This window comes from Falco rusticolus, chromosome 6, assembly GCF_015220075.1.
Source record: "Falco rusticolus isolate bFalRus1 chromosome 6, bFalRus1.pri, whole genome shotgun sequence".
NCBI classification, from domain to species: Eukaryota; Metazoa; Chordata; class Aves; order Falconiformes; family Falconidae; genus Falco; species Falco rusticolus.
Genome location: NC_051192.1, coordinates 13,632,655 through 13,656,865, shown reverse-complemented (window position 1 = coordinate 13,656,865; position 24,211 = coordinate 13,632,655). Strand labels below are relative to the sequence as shown.

At 46.4% G+C, this 24,211-nt stretch overlaps 2 protein-coding genes and 1 long non-coding RNA gene across 5 annotated transcripts in view; 2 read left to right on the top strand and 1 right to left on the bottom strand.

The window, feature by feature from the left end:
- Positions 1-3,884: 3,884 nt before the first annotated feature.
- On the bottom strand, positions 3,885-4,468 carry LOC119150312. The gene is made up of 2 exons (XR_005105007.1): positions 4,291-4,468; positions 3,885-4,186 (listed from the first exon to the last, which is right to left on the bottom strand). It is a non-coding gene; the product is annotated as an uncharacterized LOC119150312 (long non-coding RNA).
- On the top strand, positions 4,171-15,776 carry SLC25A27 (solute carrier family 25 member 27). 2 transcript variants are annotated; one of them, XM_037392754.1, is made up of 9 exons: positions 4,171-4,279; positions 5,776-5,967; positions 6,742-6,826; positions 8,677-8,799; positions 9,557-9,669; positions 10,996-11,080; positions 11,727-11,819; positions 12,161-12,263; positions 14,119-15,776. In XM_037392754.1, exons 1-8 carry the CDS (start codon positions 4,180-4,182, stop codon positions 12,252-12,254), a joined length of 885 nt encoding a protein of 294 aa, XP_037248651.1. In that variant the 5' UTR covers positions 4,171-4,179; the 3' UTR covers positions 12,255-12,263; positions 14,119-15,776. The 2 variants fall into 2 exon arrangements, with proteins under 2 accessions (XP_037248651.1, XP_037248650.1); XM_037392753.1 differs by having other exon boundaries at positions 9,557-9,675.
- A 1,219-nt stretch (positions 15,777-16,995) lies between these two features.
- Positions 16,996-24,211, top strand: part of TDRD6 (tudor domain containing 6) — a 12,221-nt gene continuing 5,005 nt past the window's right edge. For both annotated transcript variants that reach the window (XM_037391098.1, XM_037391099.1), the window contains exons 1-2: positions 16,996-23,618; positions 24,071-24,189. In XM_037391098.1, coding sequence (XP_037246995.1) covers positions 17,021-23,618; positions 24,071-24,189 — 6,717 coding nt within the window. In that variant the 5' untranslated portion in view covers positions 16,996-17,020. The remainder of the gene's footprint in view (positions 23,619-24,070; positions 24,190-24,211) is intronic.

Here is a 24,211-nt window from a genome sequence, read left to right as displayed (position 1 = left end):
AGAGAGGCTGTGATTTGGAGATATTTAGCTTTCAGCAAGGCAGATGGCAACAAACTCCTGCAGGCATCACCTGAAGCAGTAAGTCTATTGAAAGGTATCTCTCCCCTGTCTGAGATCATCTCATTAAAGGCTAGATGTGTCCAGTGTCTAAGGAGCAGAGAAAGGCTTCAGAGGCTGAACCTACAATTCAAAACCTGCTGGTGGCCCCTGTAATGTCACTGCAATGCCAGGAAACAAGATTTCAGAGAGGTCAGATTGGTTTCTTTATATGCGTGGAAGTGGCACACCAAAATTACATACAGAATTCATCAAGTATAAAAAAACACTAGGAAATACTATCACAGTTTACCCCACCCACCCTCAGCCAGGTTGAAGAAACACAAGACCAGGAGGAGGAGCTGATTGATCAGGTTAGTGTGCTGCTGTTCAAAGGAACCTCAACAGGCCCGAGAAATGGGCAAACAGGGACTTACAGAATCACAGCATACCAGGTTGGAAGGGACCTCAAGGATCATTTGGTCGAACCTTTCTTGGAAAAAAAATGGCTTCATGAAGTTCAGCAAAAGGAAATGCCAAGTTCTGCCCCTGGGTAGGACCAGCCCCATGCAAGAGCACAGGCTGGGGGCCACCTGGGTGGAAAGCAGCTTTGCAGATCTGGGGTCCTGGTGGACACCATGTTGAATATGAGGCAGAAATGCCCCTTTGCATTCAACAGCCACTGGGCTGTTAGGAAAGGGTTGGTAGCAGGCTGGGGGAGGTGATCCTGCCCCTCTGCTCAGTGCTGGAGAGATTCATCCAGAGTGCTGGGTCCAGCTCTAGGCTCCCCAGTGCAAGAGAGACATGGACAGACTGGAGCGAGCCCAGTGAAGTGCCAGGAAGTTCATAAAGGGCCTGGAGCATCTGTCATTTGGGGAGAGGCTGAGAGAGCTGGGACAATTCAGCCTGGAGAAGAGAAGGCTCTGGGGGATCTTATCAGTGTGTATGAACGCCTGAAGGCTGGGTACAAAAAAGATGGAGGCAGGCTCTTCGCAGTGGTGCCCAGTGAAAGGGCAAGAGGCAGTGAGCACAAACAAATACAGAAAATTCTACTTTTTTTTTTTTTTTTTTTTTTTGCTGTGATGGTGGTCAGACACTGGAACAAGTTGCCCAAGGAGGCTGGGAGTCCTGGGAGACATCCAAAACCCAGCGGGACACAGGCCTGAGAGCCTGTTCTAGGTGACTAGCCAGTCTCTGGTCCCTCCCAGCCTCAGCTGTTGTGGTGGGTTTTTTGTGATTTTGTCTCCTTTTGCTATGGCTCTTTGTCCAAATCTTCTCTTCTGCTCACTCCCAGGACCTGATCCTCAGGCCCAGACTCCCTGGTTGAACAAGCCCTGCTCAGCCTTTCCAGCTCTTCATCTGTTTGTCCCATAGACATCCAGCTGTATATCACATCTTACATTTCTGCCTTTACTCAAATACTACCTTCATGCATGCATTTCCCTTTTAATCAGTCTCAGCCTTTCTGGCTCTGCCCCAAAACTGTATCCCCATGTCATTCCTCCCAAACCCTACTTAGTTCTGTCCCATTCTCTTCATGTCTGTACTCCTAAATCTCACCAGAATAACACCACACTGGTGTCTGAGTAAGAGATAGACCTCAACTGTGCTTGAACTCGTCCTCCTGTATATTTTTGTAATATTTTAATATTTAATATGTTTATTTCCTGGTTTTATTTTATTAATTAAATTCTTTCTTTTCCTACAAAGTGGTAAAGTGATAAAAGAGCTAAATGCCTTGTAATATTGGAGTATATTTTCGTTACACGCACAGCCTGAGTAGTGAGTTTAAAGTATCTATGTATACAGACAAGACAAGCCCTCAGCCCTCTGTGAAGACATTCATTAAAGGCTTTTGTATTTGTTTTGGACATTTTTGTAATTTTTTTTTTGTTTTAGCTTCTGCTTCTGGGGCATGATTTGGTGAAGGACAAGAGACACTGCTGAAAGGCACTAGTGTGTGGAGGATACAACCCATACAATGGCACAGTAGTTACCCACAACTTTTTCTCAGACTAGATCCTAGTCCTGGACAGGTAATAGTTAATGGTCTTTCCGATGTAAACTAGCACAGTCACCACCAATGGCAGCAGGTGAGAGGATGGGAGCAGTTTGGCTGCCTTTTTCCAGCAGCACACAGCTCTCCCAGACCCTGCTGCTGTTTCCATCGCATCTGAGGTCCATGCTCCCTCCCCGCACATGCAGCCTTTGATCAAACTGGCGTTGTCTCGCTGAAAACTGAAATAAATAAATAGGAAGCGCCCTCTCTGTTGGAGCTGTCTCCCTCAGGATTTGGGGATATATAAACTCCAGCTGTTTATATATCACACATACGGAGGTGGAGCTCCATAGGCACTGGCCCTTCCCTGCTCCACAAATCACAGAGCTGTCCACACAAGCGTCCATCTCCAGGTCAGGCTCATTGCAAAGATTCTGTAGGAAGAGAAAATTCTTCCTCATGGCCATCACCAAATCAAGCTGGTTTAAAAAAGAACTTATTTCTCCAGACTAAAAATGACCACACAGAGCTGCTCTCTCCATAGGATGCCGCAGTGCCATGGGGTTTATTTTAAGGAGTGACCTAGTTGTTGTTTTCCACCCCTAAAGCATGGTTATAGAAAAGACAGTGTCCACCACAGGTGTACATCTAAGGGAAGAGAGACAACGGACATAACATGCAATGTGGGAAATTCTGACTGAACGGAAGGAAAAAATACTCACAAAGTGGTTAAGAACTGGAGCAGGCTGTGGTCGTGAAATCACCATCCTTGGAGGTTTTCAGGTGACCAAAGATGACCCTGGGCAACCTGAGATAGCTCTGAAGCTATCCCTGCTCTGACCAGAGGATAGTAGCAGATGACCTCTAGAGGTCCTCTCCAACCTAAATTACAAATTGATGACCTACAGGCTGATACGAAGTGGCACGAGCTGACCAAAGCCTAGAGAACAGTCATGGAGGGAGGCACAAAAGTGCCAACAGCAGATTGCATAAACTGTTTAGAATAAAGTTCTGAACCACTTGTACCCTCAGTGCAGCCAGGCATGTTTGCATTACATTGCACTATGACGTCTTCCCACTTTAATCAGGGTTTTGTCGGTAGTTTGCTTTTAACGCAAAGAAGGATCGAATTTAATATCTTTTACTGGTGACCGACAAGATAAATTAATCTGACTTTAGCTGAGTATTTCACTTGCAATGCTCCCTTGGTGTGAATCGTTGTGACCCGGATTGCACACCAACATGTCAGGCAGTCAGACAGGGGTGTGGGGAGGTGTTCTAGGATATGTTTCTGTGACCTAAAAAACCCTCAGATCCACAGCATGAGGATTAGTGATTAATGGCTAATGATTAACTTAGTGATTCAGCGGAGCCTTAATAATAAATAAAAAGCTTCTCCTGAACAGCACATGCCTTACCCTTTTCTTCATAATGAGAAACTAAATATGCCTATATTAAGAGAAATTAGGACTGGCACACAATTAACAGGGCTTCAGCGTTCAGCCAGGAAAAGCTTTAAACTTTTCACACACAGAGCTTTGGGCAGAGATCGGCTTCTGTCTTCCCAGGTTTGCATGTCCCTTGCTCAAACTGCCCTGCTGCGCCTAATCCCCAGGAGACAGGGATTGCTACAAGCACTCCAGCACTCACACTCCAGCTGTGCTTGCAGGTGTTGCTAACACAGCTTTCCTTAACCCAGACCTGTATCAATCCATCTGTATGGGATGTGTGTGCAGCTGTTTGACACAGGGATGCAGGCTGGGGCTCCCGAGGCACTGCTCTCAATGACAGCACGCCACACGCCTGCTCATATTCTTGAGGTCTGATTAATGATTTATTTTTTTTAAAAAAATGTAGATAATGGGAAAATTTGTGCGTGTGGCTGTACCTGCACTGCTGGTTTCCTGGCAAAAAGTCTTTTCCCAGGAGCCTGTTGCGCAGGAGTCGCTGGCGTCCCTGCACAAGGACCTGGCAGCTCTGCAGGAGGCACTGGGGCTGCTACGGTTCGTGGTGCTGGCGCTGGAGAAACGTCACCTTCAGTAATCTGTCTCCTCAAGGACCCAGCACAGAACTGAGTCAAGGGCTGCTTTTTCTCCAGACCCTCGCAGGGTGGCCGGTTAGCCGTGTTTCAGGTTAGAGGCTAGATGTCACCTGCAGAAGAGAAGAGCTTACCTCTTGCAGAGAGATGGCCCCGAGCCAGCAAATTGGCTCTGTCAGCCTGTGCAGCAGCTGTGGCAGAACTAGGTACAACTCACCGTGATTTTCTGAGAGGGAAGGGGGTCAAAATTGACTTATGGGGGGCAGGGGGCACTTCAGGCCCTGGATGCCTCATTCCTCGGTGTTCACTCCGGCTTCTCTGCTCCAGCAAATTCGTTCCACTCTGCGCCGACAGTAATTGAAGCCTTGTGAGTGTGTTAAGCCACCTGACTGTGGCTGGAGGTAGGGCTTTTTCAGCTCAAAATCTTTGCCTCCGAGACCAAAGGGCTGCAGTCCTTAACACAGAGCAGTTGTAACTAATTGAAGATTTGTGCTTGCTGGGTTTCTGGAAGAAGAGTAAAGAGGCAGGGTGATCTGTTTCCTAAGTTAGCAGCAAGGGGCTGACTTCTTCAGGAATTTGCTTTTCATAGTTAATGCAGGTTAATCAAAGAAAAATAGAAGCTGATGTTGCTGGTTACAGTGGAGATATCTGTAAAAATGGAGTATAGTAAACTGCTTGCTGGAATGCAGGAAAGCAGCAGCCTGGCATCTGCGTAGCACTACTTTGTGATCAGTAACTTATTTGGAATATTTCTCAGCATATTCTATATAACTTCTACAAGCTCTTGCAGGCAGATCGGTTGCCCTGCTCTAATGATTTGTAACTTCTCAATCTTTGCTAATCTTTAAACACGAATACCAAACTTAATGTACAAATAGACTGTAGGTCTGCTGAGGCTTTGAGCAGTGTCTGCATTCCCCTAACACCTCTCAGTCCTGCCCTGGAAGGACCCTGTAGCACATGGTGTTACAGAGGTATCGAACAAAACACAACCAAGACTCCTGGGCACTCACTGCCTGAGACAGGCTGGGAAAGTCCATCACCCAGTGGCCTGGAAATGAAATTAAGGGCAGCAAATACATACTTGTACTGTTTCAGAAGCAGCCCTGGGAAGCCGAGATCTAGCTGGACCACCTTCCCTGGCCACCAGTTATTTCAAAGAAATAACAGGCTAAACATGATTTTAGTGTCTGCATCAGAAAAGCAGCATGTTTTAGGGTGGTTCGTAGGACAGATGCTCACCTGCATGTGTGTCTGCATTACGATGGCCGCTGTGGGGTTGCTTCTGACTGTAAAGTGTGCTGCCACTATGCTTGGCAGAATTGGAGAGGCCACATGCTCAATAAGAGATTTGACTGATTTTTATTCAGGGGGAGGATTGGATTGGAACAGGATTTTTAATCCCGAGTCTCTTGCAAAGTACGTGTATTGCATGACAAATCTGCAAAAAGAAATAAGAGAAAAAGACTTGGTGTTTGATGGGAATGTATTTTGGTCACTTTTAACAGATTTGGACACGAATCTCCTGTTCTCCATGAATTGCCTGCACCTGCAGTTGGGTATGATCCCTGCTGCCTGCTGGCACTTGCACAGCCCCCTTGGCTGCCTGGCAGGGAGGACTGTGGTGTAGATGTTACCAGCATGGTAGGGCTCCCCACCGCTGCACTCGTATTCATGTTTTCCCCCTTCTCTTTCTCTTCAGTGACATTTCCCCTGGATCTCACAAAAACTCGACTGCAGGTCCAAGGTGAAGCTGCTGTTCATCGCAATGGAGCTGCCACCAGCCAGGCAGCCCCTTACCGCGGCATGCTGCGCACTGCAGCTGGCATTGTGCAAGAAGAGGGCTTACAAAAGCTCTGGCAAGGAGCCACACCAGCCGTCTACCGCCACATAGGTGATTATCTGCTTATGATGGGACAAGTTTGGGTCTGGCCTTCTGTGGCCAACAGCCTTTTGGAGTGAACTTGCCATATCTTCTTGTACTTTAAATACATCTGTAAGGACTTCTTCAGCCTACCCTGCAATCCCGCTTCGAAATATATGGGATTCTGGCTCAGTATCATCTCTTCCCTCTCTCGCCCATTCCTTCACAGCCTTATTCTGGCTTCTGGGAAAACAAAATACAATTTCCCTGTTGTCTTTGCAGGGAAGTCTTCAGTGCAAGCAGGCACTCAGTCCTCAGAACAATAAATATATTTTATCTGAGGGAAGTGGGGATGGGCTGGGAAAAAAAGATAAGGTTGCAAGCGCTAGGATGAGGAAATGCATTAGCAGTTTGTCCACAAGTAACAGCTTTCTGTGTTTTATTTGGAAATAGGGTGACAGCAACAAACCTCAAAAGCACTTGTGGGAGGTTTTGTGCTTGGCATCAGCTGGAGGGAAGCAATGCAGTCACATCTCCTTAGTGTGCCAGCACAAGCCATACTGCCTCCTGGCAGATGTGCGGCTCATCCAGAGAGATGCTCTCATGCTAAAAAGTTCTGGCTCTAGCATTGCTACCAGGCAGCCCCCTTGCTTTCCCTACTTTGATCATGGATATGAGAGCAGTGACCAGCTGACCCAGGCGAGCTCTGGAGAGTTTTACAACCAATCTCTTGGTCTCTCTATCACAGTGTGAACTCCAGAAATGGCAGATGCAAGAACCGTCTCCTGCTTTTGTTTTCCGCAGTGTACTCTGGCATTCGGATGGTTGCGTATGAACATCTCCGTGACTCCGTGCTTGGCAGGGCTGAGGATGAAAGCTTTCCTTTCTGGTAACGCTGAGTATTTATGCTTTTGCCTGTTTGGAGATTGTCCTTAGCGTAGGAATCCTGCAGCCCTAAAAGCTGCCTTTTCTTCATGGCTCGCCTATCCTAAAGAGGTTAAATATAAAGTAGAGGTTCAAGCACTGATACAGACTCTCTGGTTTTAGTTCCAGGGCAGTGTCTCTTCATTCAGCTGGGAGCAGGACTAAAATATATTGAAATAAGTTTATCAGAGGCTTAACTAGGACCATGATTACTAAGGATACTCTGCTAAAGAGATGGAGAAACATGATAAACCACATCGACAGTAGCAGCTGTCCCGAGCTGTGACTCCGGGTCTGTGCTGTAGTGGCAGCTCTTTGATTTCCGTGTGGGTCAGGGGATGCTGGGCAGTGTAGGTGAGTTGTGGCTCACTGTACAGCTGCGTGTGACAGCTGCTGGAGAAGCCGTGAGCGACTGCACAAACCTGACACCAGTGTGAGTAACCGTGACAAATCCTACAGCTGCTGGGGTAATGCAAACCAGAGGTCCAGGTGAGCCAAGCTGGACTTGCAGCTTGCGCCCTGCTCAGCTCCCAGGTCACCCGAGAGCTTGTTTAGCTTCACACGGGGTGAAGATACATTCCCAAAGGTATGAAGGATATCTCAAATATCGCCTGGAGCTGTGCAGAAAAGAAGCGAGGGGATCTGAAATCTGAAATCTCCGATTTTCAGCTGCTGAAGGGATGGAACCTGGTAGGTGTCGCGCAGCAGCAGTATGGTGATGCTCTGCTGTTTTGCTGCTTGTTGTACTGCCTGGGTAAGAAATGACTATGCCACTGGATTACAAGCAAGGGCAATAGGAAGGTTTGCCAGTGCTGGTGGTGTATCTTAGCCCAAGAGATGGGAAGTTCCTGGCTACTGAAGAGGCAGATCATGAAGGAAAAAAACACTCTTTTATTCATGTGTGCATGACAGATGTCAGCCTAAGTTGAATCTGTACATCCTTCCTAAGGAGACAAATGATCCCTATAAAAAGCAAAACCAAAGTCAATGTTTTGCAAGTTTAATTCAGCAACAGTTAAATCTCACTCAGTCCTTTTTTTGACAATGCAAGTGACATACAGTCACAGAATTACCCCTTCACCTGTGGGGAATGAGCAGATTTTTATAGTTTGCAAAAAAATTGTAATTTCTAATTGTCAAATCCTTATTGTTAAAATGCCAGTCATGTACTTTTATAATCACACACATTATCACATACAATCAAGTATCTTACTCCAAAGCCAGATCTTGGGTTGAAAATGTAACCATTTTTAGGCTAGGTTTTATAAAATATAATACAAAATACTTGTCATGCCTGGTGCTATGGGAAGGGGGACCTGTGGATAATACTGAAATTTCTAGTTCTACTAAAATAAGTAGAAGCAGAAAATTAACACAACTTAACTAGTAGCAACGGGAGAGAAAGAAAAGTTTTATATATCAGCAAGCAGTTTAGAACTTCAGATTGGCATTCAGTTATTACAATATATGAAGCACCATCTCTTACTTGTATACCTTGCCATCCTGCCTTCAAACCTTAAGCAAAGAGTATAATGTAACCCGAAGAGGAAGCAGAGCATCTTGGTGACCTATAATATGATTTTTCCCACTCCGCTAAGTTTTAACCCATTCTTAAAATTGACAGAAGTATTTCTGACCCTCTTAACTACCTGCAGTTGCCACAATTATTACCCTAACACTGGCCATTTAGTATAAGTAATAACTATTTACACTTGTTTCACCTAGGTTGTGCTGCTGAACCCTTCAGCTCGAGCACTGGGATTTGTGAAGACTTCCAGTGTTTTCTGTAGCATGTCTTTTTTCCCTGTTTGGCAGGAAAGCTGTAGTTGGAGGCATGTCTGCAGGTGCCATCGGACAGTTTTTCGCCAGCCCAACTGATCTGGTGAAGGTGCAGATGCAGATGGAGGGGAAAAGGAAGTTGGAAGGAAAGCCGTTACGGTTGGTTCCTCTTGAAGCTGGCATTTTTTCCCTGTTAATGATTACTCTTTGGTCCAGGATGTGGTTGTCTCTGTTTTCTGCCACTTCCTGTCCCCAGCTGCTCTGTGCCCTTTTTGGGGGAAAAGCAGTACCTGGGAGGCATGCAATGGCTCTGGGCACTGGAGAGGGTGGAAAATTCGAGACTTCCTCCTTATTCCATTTATACTCGCCGCCTTCCTTATTCTGTTGTATTGGTCCCAGAAACCAAAAACTCCCACCCATCCTACATGCGCAGCATGTCCACGCTAGTGCTTTGCCGGAGGAAGGGAAGGATGCTTTCTGAAGGGAAGCTGGAAGGAAGGATGGGGGAAACGGCTTGTGCAGGACACGGGTGCAGGGAAGGACTGGGTCACCTGCAGACAGCAGGCCTTGAGAACCTTTCGGGAGATACCTGGACACGCTGCTCTTTGCATCCAAAACTGCTGGCATTGTTTTGTGTCTCATAATTTAGTATTGCAACCCAGCTGTGGGATCAAAGGGTTGTCTGCTAGTGACCAGATTGCTGCTTAGCAGGACAGCTCATATGTTTGGTAAAATATCACAGTACGGAAGTCAAAGATGGATCCGAAAATGGATCCAACAATGAATCCAGAGGGCCAGATCCTCGCAGGTATAAATTGCCATTCCTATGTGAGGACCTGGTGCAGCAAAGTGCTGAAATATGCAAAGATTTCTCCATAGCTGGGCTGTCTACCTACTAGTTGCATATTGATTTCAGGTTTCGAGGAGTGCACCATGCATTTATGAAGATCCTGTCTAAAGGAGGAATACGGGGGCTTTGGGCTGGATGGCTGCCCAATGTCCAGAGAGCTGCTCTGGTGAACATGGGAGGTACCTGTAAGAACTTGATCTGCAGCACTTAAGGCCGCATCTAAGCTTTAAGAAGAGTTCACCTGCTCCCCTGGTATTAAGTCTCTTGATTATCTACACTGAGTACCTGTTTGGAGTGCACTGCAGGTGACTTCTGCCTTGTGCACCGGTGTTTTGGGCCCTGTGGATATCAAGTTGCTTAAAAATAAGTTTGTGCCGGAGCCTAAGAAATGGTGAGCTGGAAGCTGAGGGGGTCCCATGGCCAGCAGAGTAGGGACCTCACCAGCTGCAACCCAGCCCCCCTGCCCTGCCCCTGCACCCCTGCAGGGTATAGCCAGTGAAGGCAGCCAGGTTTCACTAAGATCCAGATCCTCAGGGACGTGTGTGGTGATGAGGCAGGTCTGAGGCCAAGCCATGAAGCTGAGCCAGTGCCAGGGCCGGTGAGGGTCACCAGGGTCAGACAGAGCTCAGAATCACCAGCAGGTCCATGGTGGTAAGACAGGTCCAAGGTTGAGCTAGGGAGAGAGTCCATGGGTCAGTGTCCCATGCTACAACAAGGTGTGATGGAGCTGCAGAGCAGCTGCTGGAGTGCTCAGCTGATCCAGGAAGCCCTCACTCTTTCCACATATAGACAGAGCTTTCCTCTGTCTCTCCAAAACTGCTAGGGTGTGTTGATGGTCTTTGCTCTCCTTCTTGAGGTTCTGTTTGTAAAGTAAGGAGGGAGATGTCTTTGGGAGTGAAAGACACTGCCCACAGGTTCTCACCATAAATACTCTGTGCTCGGTACATACTATAGCATTGTCTTGGCAATTTTCACTTTTGGACATTGTGTTTTCTTTGGCACGATGGCTACCAATACCTAGGTCATTCAACACAGTGTTACATTAACAGCATGACTAACAAATGTCTTGGAAGGTAGAAAATGAGAGGTGGTGTAAGCTTACACCTTCTAAGCAGCAGTAATGGAATCGCTGGATGGCTGATGTTTGCAGCAGAAGCTGATAGAGGAGGGGGCTATAGCATGCCTGTTAGCTAAGGTACATCTCTCCATACACAATGATAACGTGCAGTCTTATTTTGAAGAATCTTCCATTTGGGCTCCATTTTATCATTTGTAGGGTAAATCAGAGAAGATGGTAGTAGAAAGGAGCATGTACTCACATGTCCAAAGATGGGACTTAGGTGCCCCAACCGTCATCAGAAGCTGGGGGCAGAGTGCTAGCTGTGCCAATGGGAGGAGCTGCCCGGGGAACTTAGGTCTTGCCACACCTCCATCCTATGTAGTGAACACCACACACCCCATTTATTTCTGACAGTACTGGTTTTTTCTAATTATCCTCTTTACAGATCTGACAACTTATGACACAGTGAAGCACTTCTTGCTTCTGAACACGTCACTTTCAGACAACAGCGTGACTCACAGTGTTGCCAGGTGTCGTATTCCCTGATAACTCCTTTTCCACTGTGAGGCATTTCCAGCCTCGCTGCCTTGATCTGCCTCTCTGTGCCAGCAGAAGCCCCTTTTCTTTGGGCATGATACTGCTGATGAAATGCACCTTTATCTTTTCTTTTTTATTTTTTTTTTCCTGAGAGAACATCATTTTACAAAAGACACAAGGGAAAGGATGCAACCACTGCTACAAAACTGCCCTTCCTGGAAGTGCCTTGCTGATGCATTTAAGCACCTTTGCTCTCATCTGTGAGAGCACAGGCATTTCCACTTTTCTAGAATTGCTACTATTTTATCTAATCTAGTTTTAATTTTAGCAAACAGTAAGGATGAGAGATACCACCCCTGCAGAACCACCTCTTTTACTCCTTTAAATCATGCAGAAATCTGCTTTGTATAAAGCAATATCATAAATTGCCTGTTGTGGGTCCTTTATCCCTGCCTCAGAACATCTGAGCAAGAGCATCCCAGCAAGCCTTCTCCCAAATCAAGTTTATGTTATGAGGTATCACTCATGATTTTATAGTAACTGTTTTAATGTGCCTTTGTTATTAGAACTGGAATCATGGTGCTTAAATGGCCACAATAAATTTTGGTTTCTTCTTTAAGTATCTGTTGCTGTTGACAGTTGCTGTTCTGGACTGGTGGCAGCTGTTCTGGGAACTCCTGCTGATGTGGTCAAAACACGGATAATGAACCAGCCAAGGGATAAGCAGGGAAGGTACGGGCACTCCAGAGATCAACTTTTCAGTAGCAAACTGAAACCCTGAGTCTCACTGATTTCACTGGGAGTGAAGTGCTGAGTTTCTAATTTGCTTTTCACCTTTTTGAAGATAATTTTACTGATTTAGTAAATGTCTGCGGGGTATTGCTGTGACAGCCACCTAAGCATACTCAGTTACTGGGGTAGATTTCAGTTCTCATTAGACTCCAGTGAGCTTACAAAAGAGCTCTTGTTTGTATAAATTGATCAGATGCCAATTGTTTTTTTGGGAGGATGGGATTTTTAAAAATTGCATATTAGTAATTCTAACTCTACTTATACTCCTTGCACATCGCTAGAGGTCTGCTGTACAAGTCTTCCATGGACTGCTTGATTCAGACTGTAAAGGGTGAAGGGTTTATGTCTCTATACAAAGGCTTTATACCAACCTGAATGCGAATGGTAAGTGCCTTTTAACTCTCTTTACAAGATATTTGAACAATGTGGCATTAAACTGTAAGGAGTTCTTTCTATGTCAACAGTTTTTCAACACTATTTGGGTGTCTCAATTTAATTGCCACTAGCATAGTTGAATGCAGTGCATGACAGTTGTCTGCATGCAGTATCACTTCCCCCACGTTGCCTCTTGCATATCTCTAATATGGAAAATGCTATCCTGCTTAATTGCTAGTGATTTTCCTTGCTTTTTTTTTTACAATTTCAGGATCCCTCCTTTCTCTCTTCCCCAAACCCCTTGTTGTTCCCTTCTTACTCCCAGCCCTGAATTCCCTTGGCATCCCTTGTACTTTAATTCCTCCTTCTCTCCTGATCCCAGAATTGCTTTATTACTCTTCCAACCTGGGCCTCCTACCCCTCTTGTATTCAGGCTGGCAGCTTTCTCCTCCACACTGCTGGGCTGTTAAAGCTACATGTGTACAGTTAAGCTTAGCAGCAGCTGGAGCCTGGGAACTGAAACTTGGCTGTTAATTTGGGCAAGGGACAATTCCCAATAGCTAATTTAGATGTATGACTGTGTCTAGACTCTGCAAGCTGGCTTCAAGGTCTTAACACTGTTTAAATTACCAGATTGAGTGCTATGATCGAAAGCAAAAGCCTCCCTTCTCTAATTTAACTGAGCACAACAGTGGTCAGCAGCCTCTAGTAAGAGCAGTTACAGGAAGGTTCTGCTCAGTCCCCTGAGCCAAAGCATATTCAGTATCGATGGAGTCTTTGCGAGTTTACGGCTCACAATTTCCACAGAGCATATGGCAACTTAGATTTCCTGAAGGCTTGGGAACGTTTAATGGGTGTTTCAGAGGAGCAGAAAAAGGTATTTCATAGGCACAAGGCAGCCTTTTGCCAAACGTTTAACCATTTTTCTAACCACCCCAAAAAAATTTTTTTTAAAAAAGGCATCTCAACTACATGGGTGCATGTCGGAGCACTCTCCAAACTATCAAGCTGCAACAAGGTCTTTTACCATCTCATACCAGCACACTCTTCATGCCAGTCCCTCTGCTGCCTTCTCCTGGTTTCTCCTCACCTAGAGCATACTTTTTTTTTTTTTTTTCCTCTCTCTCTTTCTTTCTTTCTTTCTTTCTTTCTTTTCTTTCTCCCTCTCTCTTCCTCTCTCTGCTTCTCCCTCATCTGCTCTCTCTTCATTGGCTCTCAACCACTTAACAGAACCAGCCACAGCTGCACCTTATCTACATCGGCCAACCCACCCCCCTGAAGCCAACCACAGTTGTATATTATCAATGCTAATTAACCCAGCTTCATTCTACAATTCTTTTTTAAAAACATTTCATACCTTATGTTTTTAACAATCATTACAACCTTTTTACAAATAATTTTTTCATACAGTCCTCTATAACTCCTCTACAATTTCCCGTTTTTTTTCTTTTTTCTTTTCCTTTTTAACATTGCATACTTCATGTTTTTACCAACCATCACAAAGTTTTTACAAATAAAATTTTCATACAGTCCTCTATAACTCCTCTAAGGTGCAGGATATAAATGTTATGCAAGAAGAACAAGTAAACTCTGAAAAAAAATTAAAAATAATTTAGCCTGAAGTATCCCCCAACTCTGAAACATTTCAGGTCAAACATTTGTGGGCTGGCAAGCTGGAAAAAAAAAGTTCTAGGTGTCTTGTAAAGGACTGGGTAGCCCTAATCATATGCAACACTATGATTTTTGCATGAGAGATATGAGATCGAGCATAAGAATGTGATTTTTAAGAGGAGATAGTTTAATCTAACGGGTTTATTGGGTCACTTCTGTTTTAAGCCTCTGACTTCAGTGTTTGCTTTCACAGGCTCCTTGGTCACTGGTATTCTGGCTTACATATGAACAAATCAGAAGGATTAGTGGCATTAGTTCTTTTTAAAGTCATGAAGCTACTTCAGTATTCACAAAACAAAGAAGAATGGAAAGCTGAGTTCTCATTCCACAAGGCATCCTGACCCCACAGAAAATAATGCATTTAGGAGACTGGCAGAAGGATCACATGTATAGGTTGCTGCCCCAAAATCCAGTCCTTACTGGTTAGGAGTAGCCATGACTTAAGGATACTATTTGCTTGTCAAACTGCTGTATGAAATTTAAGTAATCCACGGGATAAAATTGTCACAATAATACTTGCTGCAGTGAGCATCAGCTTTCTAAAACTGTCAGAAGAAGTTAAAAAAAAAATCTAACAAGCAAGTGGAATATAATACTGTTGGCTTGTTTGATAACAGAGATGGTTCCTATTGTCAAGGACAAGAGGAGGTTGAACAACACAGCACTAAACATCTTCTGTGGCTAAGCAGTCCAGAAAATTATTTACGAATTTTTGTTATTATTACATTTGCACACAGTTCTTCATGGAACTACCTCTTGTTAGCGTGATGCCTCAGCAAACCAAGCCTGTAGTGCTAGGTGCTGAAAAAGATTAAAGCAGTTTACCTGATTTCAAATTTACTATGCACAAAAAGTGCAAGAGTTTGTGTTCCTCTTCATTTCTAGAGATCACCCGACCTCTTCACTCAACTATTTGAGTAACATCCATGAGTGAAATGCAGTCCTGTACCCAGGAAATCAAAAGCCTAGTTTGCTCTGCCCCTCTTGAAGGACTCATGATACACATGCTGCTCATAGGACCAAGTTGAACTACCTGTTCCACGAGAGTCCCCGTGCTGATGTGGCAGACCGGGCCACTGAAGTACCACTTTTCCATAGAAATACATGCTGTGCCCAGTTCAAACCTAGACAGAAATGTAACGTTCTTTTCAAAACCACCAAATGTTTGCCTAAGGGTGATTTATTATATTTTTTTAACCTAAAGCTTTCCAGATCTCATAGGGAAGGGGACTACTGCTGTTTGTCACTAGGCTTATCTTCGGCAATCAGGAGGCAAAAATGCAGTATAAAAGCAATCATAACATAGATAGAAAAAAGCTGGCTTTGATTTAGCAGTATCTAGTAAAGACGTGACTGTACATGACAGCTCTCCAAGTAAATGCTCAGGATTTCTTCTAGTCTTTGCAACTAGTATCTTCAATGTGCCAGTTTCTGATTAAATACAGTTCGGGTGTTGTCTTGGCTTGCAGTCGTACTTTTTGGTTGTAGTGTAGATGTGTTGTGGCTGCATGCATCTGGGTGTGTGATTCCCTCTTGGAAAAAATTCATCTCACCATTATTAGGGGGTCAGAAGTTTTTGTTCAGAAATACTGGTATCCATCTAGTTGTCAGCCTAAGAAACCAAACTGAGTTCCTTCCCTCTGGCACACCATCACCAGTGATTATAAACCATCAGTCAAAGCTGCTTTTTCAGTTACCTGCTAAGTGGTCCTGCCTGCAATCCGGTTACTCAGATAAACCCGATGATGGATTATGCATAAGTACCTTATCTAGTGAGTTTAAAAAATTTTAAATGCCTTGTAGTGAAAACCTGTTTTAACTCTTAATAAAACTCTTTTTATGAGCATGAAACACTAGAGTGTTGTGTTGATTGCTAGTATTTTGTATTTTTTAAAAAATAATGTGAATAGCAAAACTTGCCACATTAACTCCTTAATGTTTTGTAGTGCCAAATTTTTCAAGCAAGACTGAAGCACTTGGCCTTATTAAGTTAGCAGCTTCGGTTTCCAAAGCCAAGAACTAGCCCTAGGACAGCACTGAGGTTGCTGGGCTAGACCCTCCTGTGGCCTAAGAAAGGCTCCGTGAAGTTCCAGGCCTTCCTCGTCCTCACCCCTCCACTTCTGACCATTGTCCCAAAAGGCTGGGAGGCAGCCCCATCCAAATCTCAAAGGTCTGCCTGGGAAAAGTGGGGCAAACCCAGCGAGAAATCGCACCCTTGCAGAGCCCAACAGATGGAAGGGATCCGTGTGCCTGCCAGGGCTGTCTGGAGGCGGCCACCAAACAGGGCACCCTCGGTGGCCGCTGCTCAAGGCCCTGGGCCGTTTCGCTCGCCTGCGGCAGCCCCATCCGTAGGCAGGCCAGCCCCGGCCGCCGCTGTCCCTCTACCCGGCGCCGCAGGCGGCTGAGCCAGCCCCCGCCTGGGGGAGGCAGATGTCTTGTGCCACAAAGGGAGAGGGCGACCTCCCCCTCAGGCAGGCTTGCGGCAGGCCCCGGCCCGGCCCGGCCCTCAGAGCCCCCGGCAGACGGGCTCCCAGAGCGCGGCGGGAGCGGCCGTGGCTCCCGCGCTCCGCGCCCTGCCCCCCTCGGCGGGCTGCGAGTCTCCTCAGGCACCGCCACACCCCACCCTCACACTGCCGCCACGCGGCTGGCCAATAGTCGCCAAGCCCTGCGCGCACGCCCCGCCTCGCCCTTCCGCTCTAGCCAATGGGAGCTAAGCAGGCTCGGCGGGCTCGCACCTCACCCCGCCCCACCGGCCGCGGCCGCGGAGCGCTCCACCCTGGAGGGGACAGCTCCCGAAGGCTCTGGGCTGAGCCCCGCGGTCCCAGCGTGCCCCGGCGATAACCTCCGAGCAGTCTGCCTGTAGCAGGAGTAGCCCAGTGATTTAGCCCGCTCCGCGCCCTCCTGTGCCCCCTTTCCCACCCCCCGCGGTGATGAAAAATGGACTCGCCCACTTGGGCGGCCGCGTAACGGTAGCCCCGCGGGTCACGTGGGCGGTGCGTGCTATATGAGGCCGAGAGGGGGGGGCAGCGGTGGGCAGTTGCCGAGCATCGTGCGGGTGGTGGGGGCGGGGCGTGAGGGGGTAAGGAGAGGCCGCGATGAGCTCCGGGCCGGGGATGCTCAGCCCCGGCTCCACCGTGTCCCTTCGGGTCTGCACTGTGGGCCTGCGCCCGGAGGTGCCTGTCGTGCGCCTGTGGGGGCTGCCAGCCGAGCGCAGCGCTGAGTATGGCCGCCTCCACCGTGAGCTGCAGGCGGTGGCTGGGCCGCGGCTGGCGGCTGGCGGGGTCGAGCTGCGCGTTGGCGACCTGGGCCTGGTGGAGGTGGTGGGGGTCTGGTACCGCTGCTCTGTGGTGAGTCGCTGCGGCCGCGACTACCGCGTGTTCCTGCTCGATGAGGGCTGCACGATGCCCGCGTCCGCCGATTACCTGGCGAGGGGCCACCGGGAGCTGTTCCAGCTGCGGCCCGCGGTGCTGGGCTGTGTTGTGGCCAACGTGGTGCCCTCAGGAGGCCCCCAGGGGGCGGCCTGCGGGGACATGCCTGTCTCCAGCTGGGCGGTGGAAGCTATGGAGTTCCTCAGCCACCTGCATGGCAAGGAGGTGGCTGGCCTGGTGCAGGAGGTGGTGATGCCGCAGGTCATAGTGCTGGAGCTGCCCCAGCTGGTGAGCCAGATGCAGTGCCTGGGCCTGGCCAGGCAGGTAGCTCCCAGCTGGTTCTGCCAGGTGCTCAGGCACTGTCTGTCTTACAGCAACTTAAGGAGCCAACTTAGGCTGCAGCCTCCGGCACGTTCCCATGTCTTTTCAGTGGTGCCGCAACTTCTCAATGTTTTGCATGTGTATCGGCCTCTGTGGCCTGCCTTGGATTACTTTTACCCGCAGCTTCAGTTAGGTGTGACAGAGCCTGTCCTAGTGACCCATGTTGCTGACCCCCACCACATCTACTGCCAGTTGCAGAGCCTGTCCCAGGAGATCCGTTGCCTTTCTGATACCATGTGCCACATTTATGACCGGTGGGGGCAGGATTTACTACCCAAAGTGGGCTCACCGTGTGCTGCCCGGGGCACAGATGGCCAGTGGTACCGTGCGCTCCTGCTGGAGCTTATGGCTGGGGGGCAGAACCAGCAAGTGGCTCTGGTGATCTTTGTGGACTGTGGCAGGAAGGAGACTGTGACCAGAGCTAACCTGCGCCATTTGCCTGTCGAGTGTTTTCGCATGCCTGTGGTGACCTACGCGTGTGCTCTTCAGGGTATCTCAGACGGGGGTTGTGGCTGGTCCCCATTGCAGATCGATGAGCTGAAAGCATTGGTGCTAGGCAAAGGAGTGAGTGCTCACATTGAAGCCTTTAACTCCATTGAGCATCTCTATTATGTGAATCTGTATGGAGAAAACGGTGTCAACTTGAACAATTTCTTTGGGGTGCGGGCTCACTGCCTAGTCAGCAGCCGTGTGCAGGTCAGCCAGACTGAGGCTCAGGAGCAGCTGGAAGTAGAAGAACCAAAATTGCCACCAGGATCACCTGTTGCTTTAACGCACAGAGATTTGGCCTCTGTTCCTGTAAGTGGTGTGCTTCTGAATTTGGGTGCATTCCATGATGTGCAGGTCTCCCACCTCCGAGACCCCTCAGAGTTCTGGCTGCAGCTCTATGAGCATCGCCAGCTCTTCAGGCAGCTGAGGCAGCACATGTGGAATTTTTACTCCCATGTCAGCAAGGAAGATAGTGCTGGGTGGGACCTACAGCCTGGATCCTTTTGTTGTGCTAGTGGGAAAGAAGGTGTCTTCTATCGAGCAGTGATCACCAAGGTGCTGCACAGTGGGGTGGAAGTACACCTGGTGGACAGGGGCAATACAGAAACTGTAGATCCTTGTGTGGTAAAGGAGCTGCTCCCTCAGTTCAAGGAACTACCTGCTTTAGCTCTCAGGTGTTGTTTGGCAGGTGTCCCCTCTCTGAGAGGGAGCTGGAGTAAAGAATCTGTGTCTGCATTCAGAGAGACTGTACTGAACAAAGGACTAAAGGTTCATTTTTTGAGTGTGCAGGGTGACAAATACATGGTTGAAATTTTTGTCCAGTCGCAGTTAGGAGAGAAAAGTGTAAGTAAACTCCTGGCCCAGGGAGGGTACGCTGAATACCAGAGGGGTGAAATACCCAAGACTTGCCAGAAGCCATCTGATAAGGCTGTGAGCCAGGCCTCTTCCCTAGCATCTGCTAGGGAGGAAACGCAAAGAATTGCAGAGAAGAGGCTCAGAGAAGAGTCTGGCCTAAAGAGAAGTGATAGAGCACTTAATCCTTCTATGGCTCCCATAGTCAGGGAGCACCCTGTTGCAGCCGTTCACAGTTCTGAAAGTAGTGAATCTCTTCCTGCTCCTAAGTATGAGGCCAAGGAAAACCTGCCCATCTCTTGGAGACAGGGTGATGTAGAAATGAAGGCAGGTTCCCCTTACGGATGTCATATAGAAGTGGGCAGTACAGTTAATGTTGCTGTGTCATATGTTGAAAATCCTAGTTGTTTTTGGTGTCAGTTTAGAAATTGCCGTGACCTTCAGGTATTAATGGCTGAAATTCAGGAGTATTGTAAAAATCTGTCCCACCCACGTGCTTGGCCAAATTCCGTATGTTTAGCCCAGTACTCGAGGGATAAGAAGTGGTACAGGGCTTCAGTTATTAGTGAAGTTCCTTCTGCAGGAAAAGTCGAAGTCATATATGTTGACTATGGCAACAGAGAGCTGGTCTCTCTAACAGACCTCCGCTTAGCTGATGAACGGTTTCTTAGGTTAGAGGCTCAGGCTTTCAGGTGCAGCCTTTACAACTTAATCCAACCAAATGGTCAGGATCCTTTTGCTTGGGATGAAGAAGCGATTCAGGCTTTTGAGGAGTTTGTTGATACTTCGTTATCGTACTCTGAACTGAAGTGTACAATATTTGCCTTGGCTTCCATAAACAACACAGAGCTGTTTAACATTGTAGATCTAAGGACACCTTTTCAGAGTGCTTGCCAGTTTCTGACAGAGAGAGGTGTGGCCAGAGGCTTATCCCCTCAAAAGCCTCTGGTATCCTCAGTTCAGCTTCACTCTTACTATTATTCTGGGCACAATATAAAAGTTGGGAGTGAGGAAGATGTTTATATTACACATGTTGAGGATCCATGGACATTTTACTGCCAACTTGAAAGGTGTGCAGGTGTCTTAGCACAGCTTGCTGATAATATCAGTTGCCTAAGTAAAACACTGACCAGCTTAGAAACCTTGCAAAAGTCTGGGAGCTTGTGTCTAGCAATGTATACTGACAATCACTGGTACAGGGGAGTAATTATGAAAACCAAACCTAATACAGAAGTCTTCTTTGTGGATTTTGGAAATGCAGAGACAATAGAGAAAGATCATCTGCTTCCTTTACCCAGTGATGCTTGTGATATTGTGCTGTTGCCAGTGCAGGCCATAAAGTGTTCCTTATCTGATATACCTTGTGTTCCCAAAGAAGCTACAACATGGTTTAAACAAGCTGTCCTAGAAAAGCAATTAAAAGCAACGGTAATAGCAAAGGAACCCAATGGTAAACTGTTGATTGAGCTGTTTGATGGTGATACTGTCATTAGTGCAAAACTGAAGGAGGAGTTTGGCTTAGTAAATGATACAGGACTGTGTAGGCAGGTAGAAAATGAAGCATCATGCTTTAGAAATACAGATGTGAATGAGAGGAATGAGACTGCAGAGTCCCCTTTAAATGGTAGACCTCTTGAAGGAAACAAATGGAGATCTGATGCCCAGGGAGGAGGGAAGAGTAGCAAAAAGCTCTTCGAAGATGTAAACCTTTTCCAGCCTGCTAAGAAGGGAGATTTGGCAGCTGGATTACTAGAATCTGATGAGATGCTTAGCAGTCAGAAGGATGCTGCTTTAAGTAAAGTGGGGGAGGAGTCTCTGCTCTCTGCCCAGATGGATACACAGTCAAGTATTAAATCTGATGCTGAAGGCAGATGTGTAACACTGACAGATGCATCTGACCTACTGCAACAGAAGATAGTGCCAGCTCTTAAAGTGTTAGTGTATGTGTCTCATGTAAATGATCCGCTGGATTTTTATGTTCAACTAGAAAGTGACGAGGCTCAGCTTAATAGCATTTCAGAAAGCTTAAACAGCAGGACACAAGCAAAGAACACTTGTGGACAACTTTTCCAAGCAGGAGACTTAATCAGTGCTGTTTATTCAGAAGACAGCCTGTTGTATCGAGCTGTAGTAAAAGAGAAGACTTCTGACAATTTGATAAGTATACAATATATTGATTACGGTAATACTTCGGTAATTAATGTTGATGAAGCACACAGACTCCCTGAAGACTTGTCATCTATTCCAGCAATAAGTATTCATTGCTTCCTAGGTGGACTTGAAAACACTGACTGGACAGAGAAAGCAGTGCTTTACTTCACCAAGAGAACAAGCGAAGTTCTGCTAACCTGTGAATTTGTAGAGAAGGTACAGGATAAGTGGGAAGTTATTCTCAGTGACCATCAAGGTCTAATAACAGTGGATTTAGCTGATGAAAATCTTGCAAGTAGGGAAAGATCTTGTTCAATGGAAATACTTGAAAGAAGAGAGAACAGTGGTGTGATAACCGTGTGTGAACCTTCGCCTCCTCAGGCACAAAATGAAATTTCCTGTGTAAGTGATTGTAAATCATTTACCTGGAAGTTTCCAGAGGCAGGTCAGACCATAAAAGTCTATGTCACAGTGGTAAGTGGTCCAGAATACTTTTGGAGTCAGAGTGCTGATACCGAAGATATGCGCTACATAGAGCAGAAAATAGAGGAAGCTGAAAACCTTGGACTAAACTCTTTGAATGACTGTAGATCTTGTCTTAAAAGCGGTGATATTTGTCTAGCAAAATATAGTCAAGATGGACAGTTCTACAGAGCTAAAGTTAGTAGTGTAAAATGTGACAACATAGTTGTTAGGCATGTGGATTATGGAAGTGAGGAAGCTGTTAGCATAGAGGTGGTCAGACAGATTCCATGTGAATTGCTCAAAGTCCCTAATCAAGCATTTGCTTGCTGCCTGTCAGGTTTCAGTTCCTCAGAGGGCTCATGGCTTAGTGAAGCAGAAAAGAAGTTTTATGATATGACCAAAGACCTTTTATTAGAAGTTGAAGTAATAGAAACTCAGGAAGATAAAGCTTCTGAAATCCCTCTGTGTGTTGTCAAGCTGGAAGCTTCTGGTAAGAGTATTAATGAAGAGATGAAGCCTTTCTGGAAGGCTAATAAAGGAACATGTGCCAATGCATTCTCAAACCTTGAGAACTTCTTAAAGGAAAACAGATGTCCAAAGAGTGATATGGGTCTTTTTCTTGAAAGAGAAGCTACTGCTGTTTGTGGATCAGCTCAAGAAGAAAGTGCAAGTGCTTTACTGTGTTCTGAACCTTGCCTGGGTGTAACTTCTGAGTATTTAAATACTGTAGAAGCAAATGGGTCAGTGGGAGCTGTTGAGTGTCTGTCTGGGAAGGCTGGTGATGGGTGTGAAACAGCTGAGAATCAAATCAATTTTGATAGAGGGAGATCTCTGTCTGAAGGAGAGAGTGATAACAACGTGTTACTAGAACCAGTGAGAAGCTGCAGTCTTTGTATTTTGGGGAGTGAAGTGAAAGCTGCGGAACAAGAATTATCCAAAGTACTGTTTCAAGAGGATGCTGAGCTGAAAGCAGAACTGACAGGCAGTGCTTCAGCAGCCAGTCTTTCCCTAGGAAGCAAACAAGAAGAACTGGAAAAACTGCCAGTGCTGCAGGTACAGTGCTCTTCAAGTGATGAAACAGGGACATTAGTAGAACGGGATCGATTACAAATGCACTCTTTGTATGATGATCTGAGAGAGTTCGTACAGGAGCTAGAGATGCTTCCAGTGCAGTCCTCCTCTAGTGTAGAAACTAAGGAAGCTCTGGAAGCAGAATCCCTTGAAATGCAGACAGCTTCGGGCAGCAAAGCAAGAGAGAAGTCATTGGAACAGGCATCGTTTGAGCTGCCAGTTGTGAGTGAGGAGACAGGGGAGTTGGCAGCTCTGAAATTTTCTGAAGTCTTACCATCACTTAATGAGAGGGAGAACTTAATGCCTTCAGTTAGCAGTGGAGAGAAGACAGTAGCGTTGACTCAGTCTGATGTTCAGCTTTCTTTGGGAGAGAAGGTGAAGAAACTGGAATTGAATTTGTCTAGAATCCATAAAGCAGAAGCTATAAAAGAAGACTGGATGGACATAGAGTCTCTTCCCCTAAGGCTGTCTTCTGGTGGTAGATGTGAGAAACAACTGCACCGGAGGCTCGGTGACATACTGTCGATGCTAGGTGCTGCAACTGAGTGGCTGCTGGAACTGGTGCAGCCTGATGAGAAGTCATCTCAGGAGGATGAGGAGTCATCATCATTAGGGTTGCTGGAACACACTGCACTGCAAAGTTCTACAAATCGTGGAAGTCAATCTCCATTTCTTCAAAAAAACATAGTGCGTCAGCAGCCTGTTTGCACCGTAAAATCCTGTGACTGCAAAGTTGAGAAACACAAGGAGTGGCAGAAGAAGAAAGATGACTGTTCTGTGGAAGAATGGCTGAAACAAGGCTTGACTGACTTAATTAAAGAACGTGGAAATGCACGTGTGCAGTCTTCAGACTGTAAGCCTGGGGATGAAGAAGCAGAAGATAAGCAAAATGATATCTCGGCTGAGTGCGGTGCAGGTAGAGTATCTGATTTTAAAGAGTTAGATAATATGTTGTGCACATCCAAACATGAGAATAGCTTTCTTGTAGAAACTTAACTTTTATTCCCTAAGAAGTTACTATATTAATGTTAATATCCGTATGCTATGATGAGTTAAGGATGTCACACTAAGTGTAGTTATCTTGGGGATAATATGACAGTCTAACATAAACTAATCTTACTTTGAGATTTTAATGATTCTATGATTAGAAATTATTTCTGAACTTGAAATGAATATGCAAGACTGTTCAGGATGACAGATTTTAAAATTTCAAAGATTTATTAAATAAAAGTAATTTGGAGAGGGGGCAGGAGAGTATGGGAGCGGGGTTGCGAGGGATGTGAAGTTTTTGGAGGGGTGGTTTTTGTGGGAATTTTTTTGTGTGGGTCACACACACCCCCCTTCATCGATATGTCATTATTTTTGTAGAACACAATGAGTACGCTCGTCATCTGGAGGGCTTTGCTGTTGGTTCCAAATGTGTGGTGTGGAGCTCTCCAAAATGGTGCAAGGCTGTCATTTTGGAGGTGTCTGAAAAAGGTACCAAGGTAAGCATGGTTTGAATACTCT